General features: G+C 34.0%; 1 protein-coding gene across 1 annotated transcript in view; it reads left to right on the forward strand.

Annotated features, from left to right (window-relative positions):
* ULK4 (unc-51 like kinase 4) overlaps positions 1-19,750 on the forward strand; it is a 173,271-nt gene that overhangs the window by 3,132 nt on the left and 150,389 nt on the right. The window contains exons 3-13 of the mRNA XM_015822838.1: positions 1,682-1,821; positions 1,933-2,092; positions 2,871-2,972; positions 4,764-4,847; positions 6,361-6,436; positions 6,562-6,657; positions 12,440-12,561; positions 12,677-12,746; positions 13,045-13,126; positions 13,746-13,850; positions 17,962-18,022. Coding sequence (XP_015678324.1) covers positions 1,682-1,821; positions 1,933-2,092; positions 2,871-2,972; positions 4,764-4,847; positions 6,361-6,436; positions 6,562-6,657; positions 12,440-12,561; positions 12,677-12,746; positions 13,045-13,126; positions 13,746-13,850; positions 17,962-18,022 — 1,098 coding nt within the window. The remainder of the gene's footprint in view (positions 1-1,681; positions 1,822-1,932; positions 2,093-2,870; positions 2,973-4,763; positions 4,848-6,360; positions 6,437-6,561; positions 6,658-12,439; positions 12,562-12,676; positions 12,747-13,044; positions 13,127-13,745; positions 13,851-17,961; positions 18,023-19,750) is intronic.

The following is a 19,750-nucleotide window of genomic DNA, read 5'->3' on the forward strand; positions in this document are numbered from 1 at the left end:
CAGCTTGCAGGACTGGCCTAGGGTAATTTTTAGAGGGGTTTTAATTACATTTTAATTGGACAAATGTTTAAATATTTCTTTTAATTAATTTTAAATTTGTATTGTTATTTATGTATTTTAACTGATTGTCAGCCGCCCTGAGTCCGCGAGGAGAAGGGCGGGATATAAATCCAAATATAAATAAATAAATAAATAAAAAAAACAACAACAAACAACCAAAGATTAAAACAATAAAAATGAATATCATAAAATCAAAGGAAAATTTGACAAGTTGTTTTGGAAAGACATTCAGCAATTTCAGAAATGCTATCATTATAGGACAATATTTGATTCTTTTCAGTCTTACGATGTTTGGGTCTTTCCATTTTAAATATAAACAGCAAAATTCAAAGAACTATGATTCATTTAAGAGCTTTCACATGCTTCCCCCCCCCCTTTCCTTGTAACAGGATCACTTATATCGGATATAATTTTGAGTGAACTTGGAAATAGTTTCCCGTCTTTGCCTATACGACATCACACTTTCTCAGTTTGTATTTCCTGTCAGTTTGCTAGGCCAATGGTAGATCCTGGAAGCTTTTAAGAAGAGATTGGACAACCATTTCTCTGAAACAATACAGGTCTTCTGCTTGAGCAGGGGTGTTGGACTAGAAGACTTCCAAACTCCTTTCTAACTCTCTTATTCTGTTACTGGACAGTGATGGATTTGTAACATCAAATAATTATACTTTCAGAATTAAACTAATCAGAATAAAGTTGATTTAGACAATGTTCTATAACCTTCATAAGAAAAGAGATAGATTGTTCATGGTTGACATTATCATATGCCAGTATTGTGCTAGATGACAGCCCTTATTTGCCTTGTTTCAAAGTACTAATGTTTACCTATCAAACTCTAAATAACTTACCAGCCTATCTGAAGGATAATTCCATATATACTCAATTAAATCTAAATTCTTTATCAGAGGACTTAATCAAATGAAGCAAGCTGCCATTAGGAAAATGGTGATTTTACTGGAGATGCTCCATTAGTTATATACATTGGAAATATTCTTTCATTCCCTGAGGAAGACCTTTTTCTTTTTCTAGGAATGGGAGAAGGGCGGGGTATAAAGACCTTTTTCTTTTTCTAGGAATGGGAGAAGGGCGGGGTATAAATTAAAGTAATAATAATAATAAATAAACAGAATTCAAACTTCACTGGTTTCATTTTTATGTATTATTAACCAGCTCCTGATTTTTATCATATCTATTGTTCTATTTTCTATATTGGTATCTTTTATTATTAACATGATTCTTTGGATCCTTAACTGAATTTTTAGATAATATTTTTATCACTTATCTTGAAATAAATTTATCAGTTCTAAGTAACAGACCTACTGTTAAATAGGCTAACAATATGTTTAGTCATTGACTTGAAATGCAGAAAGGGAATGTTCTTAAACTAGTACAGATTTAACTGGAGACAGGAAATAACATTTTTTTATGTAAGATTTATTAAATAAAATGCCAGCAATCATCTTTCCAACAGACAATGCATAATAAAATCTGAGCAGATTTCTCCTCCTTTCATTCATGAAAATTAGATGTTTTTCATAGAAATCAGCTTATTTTTTTTAACAAAAATAGCACTGCAGAGATGAGATTAATGTTTTAATGATTATTCATAAATACTTCCCAGGTGGATCATTAGAAATGTTAATTGCTCAAGATGAACATCTACCTGAGAATGTCATCAGAGAATTTGGTATTGATTTGGTTACTGGACTGCATCATATACATGAGCTTGGAATTATTTTCTGTGATCTCACACCTAGGAAGGTAAGGGAACATATATTTGCACTGATATATGATTTCTGAAAATAATTAAATAATTCCTTTTAAATTCAGGAAACTGCTACTTGGTACTTCAGTTTGTGTTTAACTTTACAGATTCTCTTGGAAGGACCTGGCACTTTGAAATTCAGTAATTTTTGCTTGGCTAGAGCAGAAGGTGAAAATCTAGAAGATTTTTTTGGTTTGATTGGCACAGAAGAGGCAGGAGATAATAGTTCTGGAAGCACAAAAGAAAATTTGAAAAATAAAATCAGAGGTATATATCGAAACATTTAAATGCAGCAGCAGCTAAATTCTAATCAATATATATGATAATTTTTCATTAACTGATGTGAGGACAAGTTCAATAATGACCGTTTACTTCACTGAGTAATAATATTGATAAATATCCCTCTTTGGACATTTTCTTATATAGATATAGCTGATTATTTGTCTTTATATTTGAATATAATTGAATGTTACTGTATTTCTTTTGAAGTTGCACCTGAGTATAAGAAGTCAGTTATATACTGATTGATGTCAGCATTAGAACTAAGTCTTAGCAATCATTCTATGAGTTTCTAAGAAGCATAGGATTGGAAAAGCTTGTAGGTCTTAGAGCAGTGGTGGCGAACCTATGGCACGGGTGCCAGAGGCGGCACTCAGATCCCTCTCTGTGGGCACGCACGTCGTTGCCCCAGTCCTAGGCCTTCAGCTGGGTTTTATAAAACCTTTTCACTTTAGGCCTCCGCCGCCATGTGCAAAAAAAGAAAGAAAGGTTCCATCAGTCAATTTCAACTTCTCGCGGGGGAAAAAAAAAGTTCTTGCAAAGTTGGAATTGATTGATTGAACTTTTTAGTCCCACCCAGTCTGCTGTTACCACTGCAGCCACGCCCACCCAATGGGACACACCCACCCAGCACTCAACGATGCATAAGTGGGTTTTGGGTTGCAGTTTGGGCACTCAGTCTCTAAAACATTTGCCATAACTGTCTTAGATGGATACCCTTTATATAACATCTGAATAAAGAATTGCTTGTTATTTTATTTTGCAGGTTCATTGCTATACACTGCACCAGAAGTGATTAAAGGAGCTGATTTTTCTGTAGCCAGTGATCTTTGGTGTTTGGGCTGCCTATTGTATGAAATGTTTTCAGGTATTACAAGATTCATGTTTGTATAATTAGTATTACAGTTTTGATTAATGTCATAAATGTTAATAGAAGTTAGGGTTCTGGAGTTTATGTGTCCTGTCTTCATGACTTTGTGTGAATTTCCTTGCAAGTAAATCTTAGACATACAATTCCTCATCCATAATTCAGATTAAAATAACACAAAAGAAAATACAAACACTAAAATAGAATTAGAAAATCATAGTATAAGACTTGGGGAATTTCCATTAGCAGAGGACAAACATCTTAATCTGAGCTAAACTTAACAAAAACCTTAGTGATGTATGAGGTTATCAGAGTATAACTGTAGAATTCTGTGCTGTTGGTCAAAGAGTAACAGTTGTTCATTTTTAAAATAAATATATCATTTGATTCAGGCAACCAAAGAACTAGTTATTCAGTGAGCTTATGCCAGGTTAGGTGTTTACATTATGCGGAACATTACTGAACATGTTGATTATTTCTTATATGTTTGTGTTATAAATTTACATGCTTTATTTTCTGAGATTATCAATATTTTGGATGTAACTCCAACTCAATGTTTTTTTAGGCTACTGATAAATGCTAGTTTCTGAATATTTAACTAACTTAATATTATCTGGATATTCTATGATTATAATGTTGCTATTATATCTTAATAATATATTTCTTATTATACCTGTACTTGGTTTTTAACTGACTTTGTGATTGTTCACTACGTAAAGTCACTTGTCTCAGATAGGCAGCTATAGAAATTGAATAAAATTCAATAAAGTTGTGTCCCATAGTTTTAGTATTTCTCGTACATGTAAAATGTGGATATCTTGTTTTTTTGTATGTTTGTTCATAAAAGTTATAGAATTTAAATATGTATATTAGGGGGTTTATTAGCATATGCTAATATAATAAACACACACTGATATTTCTCATTGTCGTTTTTTGCAACTAGATATAATTGTTACTACAGTTGTTGCAAATTATAAAAATAAATGATTAAAATAATAAACTGTATCCCAAGAAATAGGTTTGTTATATTATGTGTCTGAGCCATTGGTATTTGTCTAAAGAAAATGGTACCATTATTACTAAACTGGATTCACATATTAACATTTTCCACATTAAAGCAAAATTAATTTATTTGGTTTCTCTTAAACCCTTTTGTATAAAATCATCTGTCATATTTTTATCAACAGTGATACAGCAGTGATAAACTCCTGTTGTGTTGCTTTGGCTACAGGTGTGTAAATAATTCATCCTTAGGAAATGTGCTGAGAGCTTTCTAATGCACTCCATTTGCATTTAAGTTCTGTTGAACTACCAAGTAGAGCTACAAAAATGTTTTGTTATGTTATTGTGCAAGACTGATTTTGTTATATTTAAGAGTTTTTATCCTAGATACATGGGCGTACCTGGAGTTATTAGAATGATGCCTGGTCTCTTCCTCAGCCCTGATAATATTAAAATTAAAAGGCTAATGTAACAACGGTAAAAAATTGGAGAGTTGGCCTATTTTGTGAGCTCTCATATAAGAACAACAAAATCTTGTTTAAGATTTCACCATGCTTAAATGGGATTGCACTGAAATCTAATGATAAGATTTTTTGTGTCTTTACATTATGCTGGGGATCATAAAATCAATGCCCAGTTGGAGGTCAGCTTATGTGATGGTATCAATGCTCTAGTGATTTTAAATGCTGAATGCAGTGAGTGTGTGCTTTTAAATGAACTTTAATAGATTTTTGTTGCTCCATTTTTTTAAAGTTTTAGTGAAATCTGCTACAAATATATGTTTTATAGGAAGACCTCCTTTCAATTCAGAAAACATTGTTGAATTAACAGAACACATTTTACATGAAGATCCTGCCCCACCTAAACAGAAAGGTATGGTTCTTCATATAGAGAAAATGTTGAGGTCACCTGGAATTCTCAGTTCTTGCACAGTATAACAATTGTTTAAAGTCCTAACAGAGAGGTAACATTAAGGAAGTTATTAAATATATATTTCTTGAATTTTCTGTATTCATAAGAAGGGAAAAGAGAAGTAGGGTATGAAAAACATTTTGAATACGAACTGTTTAAAAGTTCAAAATTCTCTGAATGCAGTATATCTACTTAAAGTGTTCAAGTTATTTCCCTTTTTCTTGAAGTTTCAATATCAAGACAGCTCTGTCTAAATTTCCATAACAATGGGAGTAGCCACATTTAATATATTAAATAGCTATCCCTCAAGCCCAGCCTTGAAATGGGACATTTTATTTTTAATCTAAAACATTTTGTATACCATTATAGGAAAAATAATCTGTCCTGTCTGTAGGAAATCGGCTGGTAAACAACAAATACCAGAGCAAAGAAAAAGGGATTATCTTTTGCTTCCTAGCTCATTATTTCTAGTGCTCAGTAGGATAAAAGGTGCAAAAGAGGCAATGCACTTGGACTCAATGTTCCAGATAAGTGATGTATTTAAACTTGGTAAGGTATGAAAAGTGGGACAAAAAATATTCTGGCTTTGTTCTTTTTTTCAGAAATTCATTTTTTCTCCTATAACGGTACATATTCCTGCTTCCTCTGAAAATCAGTGCTTCCTGATAAAACATTGCCAATTGGAAAACTGCAGACTTAGTCCTCATTGATTAATAAAAGAAAATGAGAAAAATGATAAATTACAAGACTCACATTTAAATTTAGTAATTCTGCTTCACATAATTTCTAGCCGAATATTTAATACCAGTCTGTTATTTTAACAAGGTTGTGTTTTGCTATTCTAGCATTTGTAACATTAATAATTAAAATGCCATAAAAACAACTGGGGAAGAATATTTAGGAGAAATGTTGGTTGTAACTCTTATGAAATATTTGAAGAGTAAATGTATTTCTATGGTGATATTCTGGGGGATGAAAACCAATTGGACATTAGGGACATGTTTCAAATTCAAGGTGAAATGGGCATTTATCAAACAATATTCTGTAAAAATGGCAGCAGGAATTTAATTAAAATGAAATAATACATAACATACATATTTAGTCTATTACAATTTTGCTTTTATAACACTATGCCAAATATTTGTTTTAGAAATTAGATCAATAATGAGAGATGAAAAATGATTTTATGTTCTCAAAATAATCAATTTTATTGCTGTCTAACACAATGAAATGTTTCTGGGACTCCTACATACATTTTTCTCCTCCAATTTATGGAAATAAAGGTTAGGAATTACTGTAATAATCAGATATTTCCCTAAATTGCTGAATTTGAGATTCTTCAAATATCTGCTTCAATAAGAAAATATTTGAATTAATTTTTAAATTTTATTCAAAATTCATTGTTTTTAGAAGTTTGTTTTACTTATTAAAATCACCTTTTTGTTATGAAATACAATATGTATTTGCTTTTTAGAATCAGCACTTCTAAAACCCTCTTCAAACTTCCTTAATCTGCTTGACTCTTTATTTGAAAAGGATCCTCAGAAAAGGTGAAAAGTTATTTCATATTAATATTCATACACTTGTATATATAACTTTTAAAAATTACACTTTCTGATATTTAAATTATCTTTACCTGTTGGGTTTTAAAATAAATATTTTAATTGCATTAAAGATCAACTTGGACACAACTATTAAAGCATCCTTTTTGGCAAGATGCCTTTATCCAAACTTCCACTGAATCTGTTTCCAGCCAAGATACAAATTGCAGGTATGGTATACTGCATGGAATTTAACTTAGTTTTTAAATTGAAATATTGTCTAAGAAACCTGATACAGCGTAATCTTTTGTGCATCAGAACTCACTTTAACTCATTAATCCATGAGGTTTCTGACAAAGTAAATTTTGGCCATAACATTTTAATATTTATATATTTTTTGCCTTTGGCTGCAGTCTTAATTTTTAGACAGTAGTATTTCATAGAAATGTAGCAGTAAATGGAAGGAACATAAAAATGTATCTCAAAATGTGTTAATAATCGTAAAGATCTGTGATATAATTATTCTTTTGAATCTGTCAGTTATACTAATCTTGCTAGTGTCAACTCTACAACGAACCTGGCAGCAGCCATCTTGCTCGTTCTAGGTTGCCACAAGAATGGGAGCTTGTGCGGAGGATTTCTGTTAGTCTAAACATTTTACTGTCCCATGGGAACCAAGGTCACTTCTGTCGGTTAGGTGGGGGATGTGAGCATTTGGTTAGAAAGTCTGCCAAACTATTATATTGGGACACATAGGTGATTGCATAGCAATGGGGTGGGAAGTTTAACTTTGTAATAGTGTTTCTCTTTGGAGGGGATTTCAGACTTGGTTTCACTTTTGACTATGCCGATACTATGTAACCAATGAACATGTTCTTTGAGGAATTCTCTAGCCTTGGAGTTCTGATTTATTTGGTCTCTTCTATTGGAACCATGACAGCTAGAGATTATTCCACAATTTATTGTTTTAAAGACTTATGAACATTACATAGTCAAATATGTTTTCTAGGCAACAAATAAGAATAGTAACAACAGAAAATTGACAACAAAGTAAATAATAATAATAATTACAGACAGCTGAAATACAACAGCAAAACCACTACAATATATAAGCTAAAATGTTTAGCTGTGACAAAATGATTATTACAATGGCTCCTGTATAGTTTAGAAATATTAGTAAGATTAAAAATGTTTGAAAAATTATATGGTTGAAAAAAGTCTGGTGTATTCATTGTTTAGTTGTTAAGAGCTGTAGCCATACTATAAGGCTAAACTTCTTTTTCATATGGAACATTGGCCCAGTTCATGAATAATTAGTTTGTAATATTTCTTCAAATAAACTTTCTCTATTATAAGATAGTTAAGCTATAGAAGTGATATTGTGAGCAGGGCCCATGAATGCAGGTTGTATTTGTGTAGAGCTTTTTAGCAGCTATTATATGTATGATATTGTACAATTAGGTTGTGATTCTGTGAATCAACTTGAAATCTCAGATATGAGTTCTTGTCATGGTCCAGAAAATGCAGGACACTGATTTCCTTCTTAGTTAGACTCTAGCAGGAACTCCAGCCAGATTTTTGCATTTTTATTAATTATGTTTGCTTATATTTGATTTTTAATTGTTTGCTTCTATCTTAGATTGTTAAGTATAGCAAGTAGGTAGGTAGGTAAGTAAGTAGGTAAATGAATTAATGAAACAATCTAGTTTTGAAAAGGTCTGTGGAAACTCAATATAATAATTATGCTGGATGAATAAAAAATTGAAAATGAATTTGTAAAAATCAAATCAAAGAATTAACAATAACTGCAGAAATAGTTAAAAATCAAGTGAAAAAGTTTAAAACTGGAACTTTCCTGGAAATGATTGATTGCATGGCTCAAATATTTGAGTAGTTTATATGCAATTATGGCTAAACAGCTTAATGAAGTATTGCATAAAGCAGAAGTCACCAACCTTTCTCAGTTGGCAGACTGGAGGGAAAGGGAGGGAGAAGCATTTTACACGTGTGCGTGTGTGTGCGCGCGCATGGGGCCGCGCACATGCGTGCGATGCAAACGGCAGGACTAGCGCCCGTGTGATACTAGCCCTGCCCCATTCTTGCATGTTTTCACGCCCCGTGGCACGGCAGTCTCCTGTTTTTGCATCCTGAGGCGTGGCAGGGTCCGGTTTTTGTGCCCCGAGGCGTATAATCCCGTTTTCGCACCCACAGCTGTAGCACTAGCACAAATGGGGTGCGTGCACATGGGCGCGCACTGGCTAGCCTGTCCCGCGGCCCACAGGTTGGGGACCCCTGGCATAAAGAATATATCAGTGACTGATTAATAACTGGCAAAATCTATTTAAAACTAATTTTAAAAGACTCAGGGAAAGGGACAACTAATCGGTCAATAACATGCTTGCATACAACATTAACATTATTCCAGGGCATTATAGCACATAACATCCAAGATTATTTAGAAGAAAATAATATCCTTCCAGTAGAATAGAAAGAAAATAAAAAGAAAAGCATAAGTACAAATGACCAACTTCTGATTCATAATTTGTTTAAAGAATTGCAAAGCCACTCTTCCCCAAGATGGCTGCTGAATGGTAAGAGGCTTTTTTTTTATTGATGATCTGCTTCTTTTTGCTGCCAAAGCTGGTTCTTTGGCAGTGGGACTCCCTGGATTTTAATAGGAACACTCAGGAATGACTCAAGACAATTTTTGTACAGCCATGGACTCATTTGGTAAGGGGAATCTTGAAGATTCCAGTTGCCTCTGAAAGTAGTTGGAAAGTCACTGGTTGAATCTATCTTCCTGTCAGTAGTTTTGTTTTCTTAAGAATACCTGGTTTCTTAGCTTCCACTTTTTTTATTTATTGTTTTACTTTGTTTTTTGCTCTCAGTTGAATGCTGATTTATTTCAGCCCCTTGCTAGACTCTGTTTTTTTTCTTTTTCTTTGATTTATGTTGTTCTGAATAACCCTTTTTCTCCCTATAAGATAGCCGGGTGCGTTTCTGGATGACATGCTTTCATTTAATTTACATTAATATTGGACTCTCAACAGGATTTTTGTACTTTTTGAATTTCAAAATACTTTTGAATTTTTCTTTTAAACTTGGATTGAAATATCCAGAAAATACCTTTTGTTTCCTTCTGCTTCATTGTTCTTTGTTTCTTGATCAAGTTACACAAAGTAAAATGTATCAGATTACAGACAAACAACCGTGGCTAAAATCTAAAAAAAGACTTTTGAGTAGCATGCAGTTTTTAGTTGAAAGTTTTTTTAAGAAAAGTTTGATAAGGAAAATATGCAGAATATTCACAAAGAATTCTGATCTGAAAGTCACAGACCAAAAAGATATCCCCATAGCCAGAGAACTAACTGAGTTGATCCCATGCATCTCTTTGAAATTTAAACCTGCATATCCTTACAATATTTAGAGTCTGAATGAGTGACATATTTTTTTTTCCTACAAAGTCTGAGGGAGATTGGAAAATGGATTTGTTACACTTAACTGAAAACCACTGCTATTTGGACTTTGTTGCGAGGATAGACCCACTGTGGAGACTGAATCTATTATATTTAATTAGACAACAATTGATAAGAGGTGACATTAAGAAACAAATTTTGATATTTGATCCAGGATGAATTACGTTTAACTTTTGGGATGATTTGGAATATATAAGATGCTGTGGCAAATTTTCTATGAGTGGATTACAATAACAGTTTGTTAACAGAGAGTTATGAAACCTTAATCTTGTCATTATTATTATTATTATTATTAACTACTTTGTCATTAATATAATACTATACTATAATATAGTATATAGACAGTCACCAAAATGATTCAGTTGAACATCTGTAAAAATGATCATGTGCCAGTAACGAAAAATTGATAAAATTTAATGTTAAAAAAATGATGGGAACATAGAGTTGAAAAAGTAGTCATGAAGTTAAAATGGGCAATGGGCAAGGTAAAATACTGAGAGATTTTGAAATGTAAATTGCTAATGTCTTGGCTCATAACACACGAGATTTAACTGTGGTTGTAAAGAAGAAAGTTTGAATAATTGATGTGTGAATAACGGAATAGTTGAATAGAAGACAAAGAATTGGAGAAGGTCACAAATTATCAAGATCTAAAAATTGAAATTGAAAGATTATGGCATAAACCAGCAATGGTGATCCCAGTAGTTATCGGCACACTGGATACCACATCAAAAAATATTGCATGGCACTTGGAAAATACATACATTGATAATATTTCAGTTGGTCAATACAAAAGACCATACTGCTTGGATTCACACACATGCTACTCCAATACATTACATATCTTAGGTTCTTGGGAAGTACTTGATGTGTATGAAGGCGAATCCTGGTTAAAGAACTGACAATTGTTATTTCAGATTGCAGTGTATATAATAATAATAACAACTTTGAATTAAATTTCATTGTTAATATTAGATCAAATAAGTTGGTTATAGGGAAGAGTGTTAATCATGTTTGTATGTGCTTTGAGTTCTTACTTGATGATGCTCTCTATTCTGTCTCTATGTTATATGGACAAAATGCTTTTTTTTTTTTGGTAGATTGGAATACATCTTTCCATATCTACATATTGTCAGTAGTGGGATTCAGCTGGTTCGCACCAGTTTGGCAGAACCGGTAGCTTATTTTCTGTTGCCCAGGCCCAGAACGGACTTCTGCAAGCGGCATCCACACAGAGAACCGGTTGTTCACATATTTGAATCCCACCACTGCATATTGGACACAAAAAAATTTCAGTTAATTTGTTTGTTTATATAGGTAGTCCTCAATTGATGAACAGATGTTTACCAACCATATGGCCTGTAAAACACTTCTGTCACAAAATTTCATGCCACACCTGCTTCTATTGTCATGTGACGCAGTTCGGACATTTGGAAGAAGCTCATCTTTACAACTGACTGCAGGGTCTTGGCAGTCGCATGACTATAATTTGCAACCTTTTTTGCTCACTTCCAGCAAAAAAACCCTCCACTTATTTGGAAGAATGGTTCACACTTAGATTGTAGCATTTGTTTAATGATCATGGAGTCACTTAACAATCATGATGATTCATTTAACAACCATCATTACAAAATGTAAAATCAGGTTTGGTTCTATGAGTATCTCATTTTACAACTGTAATGATTTATGTCTGGAAATGAGTCTCCATTGTAGTTGTAAATCAAAAATTACCTGTAGTGTTTTAATGCTGCATTTTAAATGTAAAGACAATCCTTGCCTTAGGCTTCCAATTAAAAATCTATGACACATTAGAAAGCAGGAAGAATATATTGATAAGAGCAGTGTCCTATTTCACTGATTTACTGAACAAGTCATCCCAAAGCCACTGAGAGCATATTTGACTTTTGACTGTAAATTCTAATAGGTTAAGATTGTAAGATAAAGTACGCAATATTTTGCAGGCTAAGGGTCACATTTGGTCTTTTTGATATTACACATCCCAAAATATAGTTGGGGCCAGAATAAGAAAGTACAATTTTATTTCCTTTTCCTTTAATGAAAGTTAAATATTGTTAATATTATTATTCACTGATCATATATTTAATTATTTTCACTTTTAATTGCATTAATTACATCACATTATAATCTGGAAATAACCTTTGGAGTTCTTTGAGGCCCTATCAAAGCCTTTTGAAATCTACTGAGGGAAGATTTCTTCTGTTGTGAGAAGAATTGCACCTGGAAACACATTGACAGCCACTGCAGCCCACAAAGCAGTGGTGTTACATATGCTGACTAACACCAGTTACAACCCATGCAGCTACATTCTGCATCAGCTGAAGTTTTCAAATGATTTTCAAGAGTACAGTAGCTCTATGTAAATTCTTTCTTTGATTTATTGATAAATACCAAAAATATTATTTTCAACTATATTATGAATAAAGTAATCTATAAATAGTTTCCTCATTGTTAAAGTTCTTTTTAAATAAAATGCATTTTTATATTAACTTTATTTAATTACCCTTTATTTAAACAGTAATGAAAATGCCAAGATCCCTGAATCTGGGAATTCTGAGAAATGTTCTGAAAATAAAAAAATATCAGAATTTATGTTCCCAGGAATTGAGAACACCCTTTTTAATAAATCTTTCAAACTAGGTAAGATTATTGTTTCAATACATTTATAATTTATATTCAGAAATAAAATGCAAGATTGAAATACTACATTTTGATACTTGTTCAGATTGATTTCAGTACTGAGTTTTCTTGGCAGAAAGTCCAGAAGAATTGCGTCCTAAAAGTGCTGTTGATGGTGAATCAAATGAGTCCATATTTCTTCTCAGGTATGAAAAAATGTGTAGCACTTTAGAAAATTGATTAAGATTAAAATTTCTTATCCTATAAGAAGAGAAATTCATGTTAGAATTATTCATTAAATAAGAAATAAAACAATGTTGTTAAGAATTGTATTTATATTCTGTTAGCTCTATGGAAAAATCTTGGAATGGGCAAGCAGGATTAATACATGGGAAAATCTTGGTTTGATTAGTCTGTATAAACAACAATTTTGAAAATGTTCTGATTGTTAAATATGCATGAAATAATTGGAGTTATTTCTTTTTTCCCCACTTCTACTTTTAGTTCTCAACCCATCCCTAGAATTAGCACTATGGTTCTATCTTCAAATTCAGCACAGAGAACTTATGAAACTCCTACAGCAAAGGTAGGACTCCATGCCCCTCCTACCACTTGAAGTTCCAAGACTTGGCATGGTTAAGTATGAGGCATACATGTGCAGTTTTCCAAATGATATTTGCCACCCAATATAATATTTTGGGTTAAATTCTGTAAATAAGACTTAACAAGCTTATTAAAATCTTATAAGGAAACAACATTTATTTCCATCATTTATACTGAGAGAGTGAAACCTAACATGGCTGTTAAGCCTGTCAGAACTGTTTAAAAGTTGTTACTACTTGGGGGGAATAGCAACAAATATACATTTATAAGTCTCTTCATATATATAAATATTTTTCTGCTTTTACTAAAAACCAGCCTTGTTAGAAACAAAATTAAAAATTAATTAAAGATTAAAAGGGAACAGGAAAACAGAACTGATTCTAAAAATTCGAAATGCAGTTAGCTAGGGCGAAAAGCTACCTTGGAATAAAAAGAACTCAAGCAATAAAGACTTTTACAAAATAGGAGGGGGATCATAAAGTAAACTTTCACATTGATATTTATGTTTGCAGTCTTTCATAAATGAAGTGTCTTGTACAACATGTATTATTTGCTTGTAAAGGAAGAATAACAAATAGAAATGATATTTTTACATATTATAGGTAAAAAGTGTACACTGCAGTCAGCAATCTATGGAATCCAAAATGAAAGAGCTGATCTATGCAGAATCTGATCTTTCTGTGACTCCTATTATTGACAATCCAAAGGTATTTCAGAAACTTTTTGCCTACAAATTTGCTAATATATTCAGAAATATTATAATATGCTTGATATTTTTGCATAAGATTAAGACATCATTCACTTTTAATACTCCCATCTAATGTCTAATTCTGGTTTCTTCCTTTTAATGTGGAAATCACATTAGTGGTTGAATAGTTTGTATAACTAATATCACCTCACTTTAATGAAAAGACTTTTAGCTTTTTAAAAATTAAACATATTACGTAGAAAGTATTCTTTTGACAAAGTGGCAACCAGTTAAAGATATAATAATTCTGAAAGTTGGTCTGTTAAATAGTAAAGAGCCTGAATAGAGGCCATAGAAGATCCATGTATTTATAGATATGGATAGTCCTCATGTTAAGATCACTTTTCTTTAACTATTCAAAGTTATGATGGTGTTGAATAGGGGAGGAATATAGTACTGCATCTCTAAGTTCCAGTGATCGTAGTGTCTGAACTGAGTCACATGATAATGATCTAGTCCAGTGGTGGCGAACCTATGGCACAGGTGCCAGAGGCGGCACTCAGAGCCCTCTCTGTGGGCACGTGCGCCGTCGCCCCAGTCCTAGGCTTTCAGCTAGGTTTTATAAAACCTTTTTGCGTTAGGCCTCTGCCGCTGTGTACCAAAAAAAAAGGTTCAATCAGTCAGTCAATTTCAACTTCTCGCGGAAAAAAAAAGATCTTGCAAAGTTGGAATTGATTGATTGAACTTTTTAGTCCCACCCAGTCTGCTGTTACCACCGCAGCCATGCCCACCCAATGGGCCACACCCACCCAATGGGTCACACCCACCCAATGGGCCACACCCACCCGGCAGCCGACAATGCATAAGTGGGGTTTGGGTTGCAGTTTGGGCACTCGGTCTCTAAAAGGTTCGCCATCACTGATCTAAGTGTTGGATGCCTGGTTTATGATTATGAATGAGTTGTAGTCATGATTGTGAATTCCAACATTTCCTTGCAACTTTTTACAAGCAAAGTCAATGGGAAAGCTGGCAAAAGTTGCTCTCTCTTCCAATGCTTTTTCACTTCTATTGTGTTCTGTAGTGCTTGCTTCCAGTGCTACCTGCTGGCCTGCTTGCCTGGGATGTCTGCCTCTTCCTGCGTAATGACCCATGCATTCCAGCTGTAACCAGGATAACCAGAATTGCTGTCAATGGAGTCTCATGACTTTATAATTTATGACTGCATAACTTAGCAATAGAAAATGTAGTCACAATTGCCTTTAGAGAAATGTCTAAAACATAATGTTTTGTTACCAATAATATACTGATACAATTCCTAATATCTTTTCATAAATTGTTCAGTCACAACATTTTCTAGGTCAGCTCTAGCAAAAATATCACTTCCAAAGTATAGGTAGTTCTCGAGTTACTACCATAATCAGGACTGGACTATGGAGATTCTGCTATGAGTCATAAGACGCACATGTCAATGCTGTAGTAACTTTGAATGATCACTAAACAAATGATTTAAGTCAAGAACTACCTGTAGGCTGAAATTCTATATTTGAAATTTGGATCACTGTAATAATAAAATTTACTCATTTATATAAAATATTTTAGGATTATAAAGAAGTAATTCTATTTTTTTAGCCCAGTGATATATTACTGAATAAATTACAGGTAGTCCTCAATTTATTACCGTTTGCTTAATGATTGCTTAAATTAATGGCAGCTTCAAAAAAATGTCATTATCTCCCTCCTTGTCCACAATCACAGGACTGTAATCTGGGTACTGGGCAACGTCTTTGCACTTATAACCAGTTGCCAAGTGCCCCTCAATCATGTGATCACCATTTGTAATTTTTTTCTGCCATGCTGGGGAACCTGGCAGGGAAGGTTGCAAGGTGCTGCCACCTGCTATGAAGACTCCTCATCTCTAGTGGTTGGCTAAAAGACCACCCTGCCAAGGAATTTGAGATTTGTGCCTGCTTGCATGGAGCTGAAATATTGAAGCAAGCACAGAGCTGAAATGTGTCCGAGAGCTCTGTCAGGGAACTCCTTAGTCAGCTGTCAGAGAAGAGAGGGAACTGAAATCCAAGCAGAGTTTTTAGCCCCTGAGCAGAGAAATAGCACAATAACATAAGGAAGGTAGGACATCTCAAGTAGGTGGGTGAAGCACTGGAATACGTAGCTCAGCTTCACAAGAGTATCTCTTTTCAGTGGCTGAAATTCCTGTTTGAATTTTAGCAGGGAGGATTTTCAGTTCCTGAGCAGAGACATTGCACACTGACTGCTTGCACCAGGCCTCCCAGGGTCTTCCCAGCCCTGTGAAGCACCTGACATTCCTTGCCTGGGACTCCATCCACTTAAGGACCTGCAAATTTGCTTAATGACTACAAACAGCAGTTGTGAGATTATGGCCATTGAGTAAAGCAGTCTTGTGGTTACACATAACATTACAAAGAGAATTCTGCCATTTTAATGTCTAAAATTGAAAGTGAAATTTGAGCATAGCTCTGGAATGCAGAGTCAGGTACCAAAGGAATCAGATGCTGTGGGAATTCTAATCCTTAAACGTAGAGGTGGTTCTTTCAAGTAAGGAATGGGGAGGCTAGCCTGCTCCCACATTCCCAGCCAATTAATATAAAAGATAGATGGATATAGCCTTGCACTGCCTCTGAGGTGTCTTGTACTTTGTTATGTAGAGAGTCAAATTGCCCAACACCTCCCTTCTTAGGATTGAAGAGCATTTTCTTATTTTGGAAAGTAGTAGACAGAACTCCTGTAGAAGGGAAATAAAGAAGAGGTATGGCAGCATAAATTAGGAAGGAAGGCTGAAATGATTCTCAGAATTAAGGCAGGAATTTCAGGAACTTCAAAACTAATCCAGGTAAGATTGAATCAGACTGGAACTCCTGATTCAAGGATTTGTTACTTAGCTAGTCATGGGTTAATGTTTATATAGGTAGTCCTTGACTTACAACCATAATTACTGTCATAAGTCCTCGGATCTTTAAGTGGGTCACCACCACACTTGATATTATGAGTAATCATAAGTGAATCACCACTGTCATTAAGCAAATCCATTGTTAACAAGGAGCATTTTTTTTAATGGAAACTGGAAGTAAACACTTGTTTTCACTAAAAAAAAGTCATAAATCACAGTTACATGATTGCGGGATGCAGCTAACAACTATAAAGGTGGGCTATTTGCTAAGTCCCTAAAATGCGATGACATGACTGTGTATGTTGTGGGTCAGGGGTAGCCATTGGAATACAGATCATAAGTACTCCTGAAGAGGTTTGTCAGAACTTTGAATGGTTCTAAGCAATCATTCATAATTTGAGAAATACCCGTATATTATTGTATTTCGGATATTTATTTTCTATGAATTTTTGGTTTATCTTTGATGTTTATTGCATCTCTATAGGCTCAGTTATTGTATACTTGATGCTTCAACTCTGAACTATTCCATCACACTTCGTGATATGTTCTAAGCTTGTACAGTATTCTTTACAGTTTTTTACAGTGGATTTGCAGGCACTATTTGTGATTTTATTGGTACTGTACATTTTCTCCCCTCCATCATTGTTATTTTACATGTGGCTATCTAAAGTTGAAAAGGAATTTTTATATTCTTTTTTCATCTTTACTTAATGAAATTTGATTTAGATGTATTTTGGCGTTGATTCAAATCCCAAAGGAGGAGAGTTACTTTCCCAGTTACAAACCTCAAAAGTATAAGAGCAAAGAGGTGACAAGTATTTCCTTTTCATAATCTTTTTTTTCTATAGCAAATCACTTAGGTTGTGAAATTCCTATTTTTCTCATATACAGGTGTTGAGGGGTAAATGCCAAGTAAACATGTCCTCCTGTGAAGTAGGTGGTGGTGGTAACTATCCGGTAGCTACACAAAGACGGGCAGTAGGCTAAATGGATATACTCAAATGAAAAGGAGGTTTAAGACATCTAGACTCTTATCCTATGGGTTCAGCTTTGTGTTACAATGTGTTTCTGGGTTTATAGTTGACATAATAACTGTTCATTTGTTTATTATTGTTCAAGGTACTATAACTGAGAGGAGGCATATATATTTTCTTCTCTGTGAGATACCTAAAGTTGCCTTAAATCAGTTTCTTTTCTTTTTTAGATAGTAAAACAAACACCATTGAAATTTGACACAAAAAGTTTACATATACCACCGTATACAGGTATAGTATAATTGAATAAAGATAATTTGAGCTATTATTTCTTGTTATCAAAGAACACTTTTGCATACATTGGACACTACTCATTTTGTCTACTTCTAACTTCACGGGTACTACTATATAAATGCATGCTGAATTAGAAATTGAGGGCAGTTCATGATTTAAATAATATTAAGTGAATGAATTTATGACATACATGTTCCTGCAGCATATTATTGAATTGCAGTATTACTTCTGATTCAGTAAATGGTTAATAAAAATAGCTCTATTCTATATAAGAATAGCTTGATGAATCAGGCCAAATGCTACCTTAAGGCAATGTTTGATGCTTACAGTCATCAACGAGCTGCATCGTTCCTTTGCAGCTGGAAAGCTGCTGTCCCCAATCCAAGGTAATATTGGATCTTTAGGATTAATAGCAATTAGCTTTTATGCAGCTTCCATCACTTATATTTGTATCATGTCTGTATTGACTTAGAATAATGTGTCTATTTTTAATGAAACTTCATCACTTGAAGTGTTTTTTTGTATGGCAAATTGTTTACATTATTTTATGCATGTCCATTTAAAAATAAATAAAAACCATTTGGTTATGAGGGAAATAATCCTTAGAAGAGAATATAAGCATTTTGTTTGGCATTTTGTATAACTATTGTATTATCTTGTTTTCCAATATGACATACCCTTGGTGCTTTCTTAGTTTCCGGAAAAGTTCAGTACATATTTTGTTTGTTTGTTTTACAATGCCTTTTATAGAAAACTTATTTTGCATAGCCCAGTAATGAAATTATTTTCTGGTTAATTTCTGTCATCATTCTTCCAAATTGCAAATAAACTCTTCCAAATTGCAAATAAACTGTTTTTTGCCAGGGCAAGTGGAAATTATGATTTTCCCTATGTCTGGGAGTCAGGCCAAGCCTTTATTTGTAACAAAGTATATTGATTTGTTTAATTTCTTTTAGATCTGAGATGTAGCTTAGGCATTTAAAAAGCAACATGCTTTCATTTATCTTCTTCCTCTGAAAAGAACACAGAGCATATGTGTCATTTTCTACAGGAATATGTTTCTCTGATAATATTGCCTTTTAATGTATAGATTCTAATAATTATGGGTCTGAAAGTAACTCATATAATGCTCTTCCAACTCATAAGTCTTGCTCATTTTTTTTAAAGTAGTAGACAACCTATTACTCATTGAGTTATTTCTTCAAATATATTCATGAGTGCAGAGGGAGTGGCTGAGATTGCATGAGTGCAGGAGACTTACCCAAGCAACCCATGACTTCCCCGCAAGATTTCTCATTAACTTTCTCCCTGCAAGCTTCCTATGAAAGAAGTTGTAAGTCCAAACCTGCTACTATGCTCCCACCATCAGCTGTGATCATATGATCCTCACTGCCTTTCTTCCTGTGAGTTTTCCCATTGACTTGTGGAATGTTGTAAGGAACATTATGAATGAGGATCATATGATTGTGGCAGCATGGCAACATCACTCAACAGCAGCAACACCATAGTGGCATTGAAATAGAACTTTCGAGACTTCCGGTGGCAGGCGATTTCGTCGGTCGCAGCTGTTTGCTGCCTCCCGCCTGTTTTGCGTAAAAGCCGGTTTGACAGCCAGCATCAGCTGTCAAACGGCTTGATACCTTTCCCCTGGGCATAAGGGGATAGGTGAGCTGCCCGGGGTAGGAGTTGAGTTCCCGAGTCGTCCTATATGGACGATGTAGGCGA

Source organism: Protobothrops mucrosquamatus, unplaced genomic scaffold (assembly GCF_001527695.2).
Source record: "Protobothrops mucrosquamatus isolate PMUCROS unplaced genomic scaffold, P.Mucros_1.0 scaffold_177, whole genome shotgun sequence".
Classification (NCBI taxonomy): domain Eukaryota; kingdom Metazoa; phylum Chordata; class Lepidosauria; order Squamata; family Viperidae; genus Protobothrops; species Protobothrops mucrosquamatus.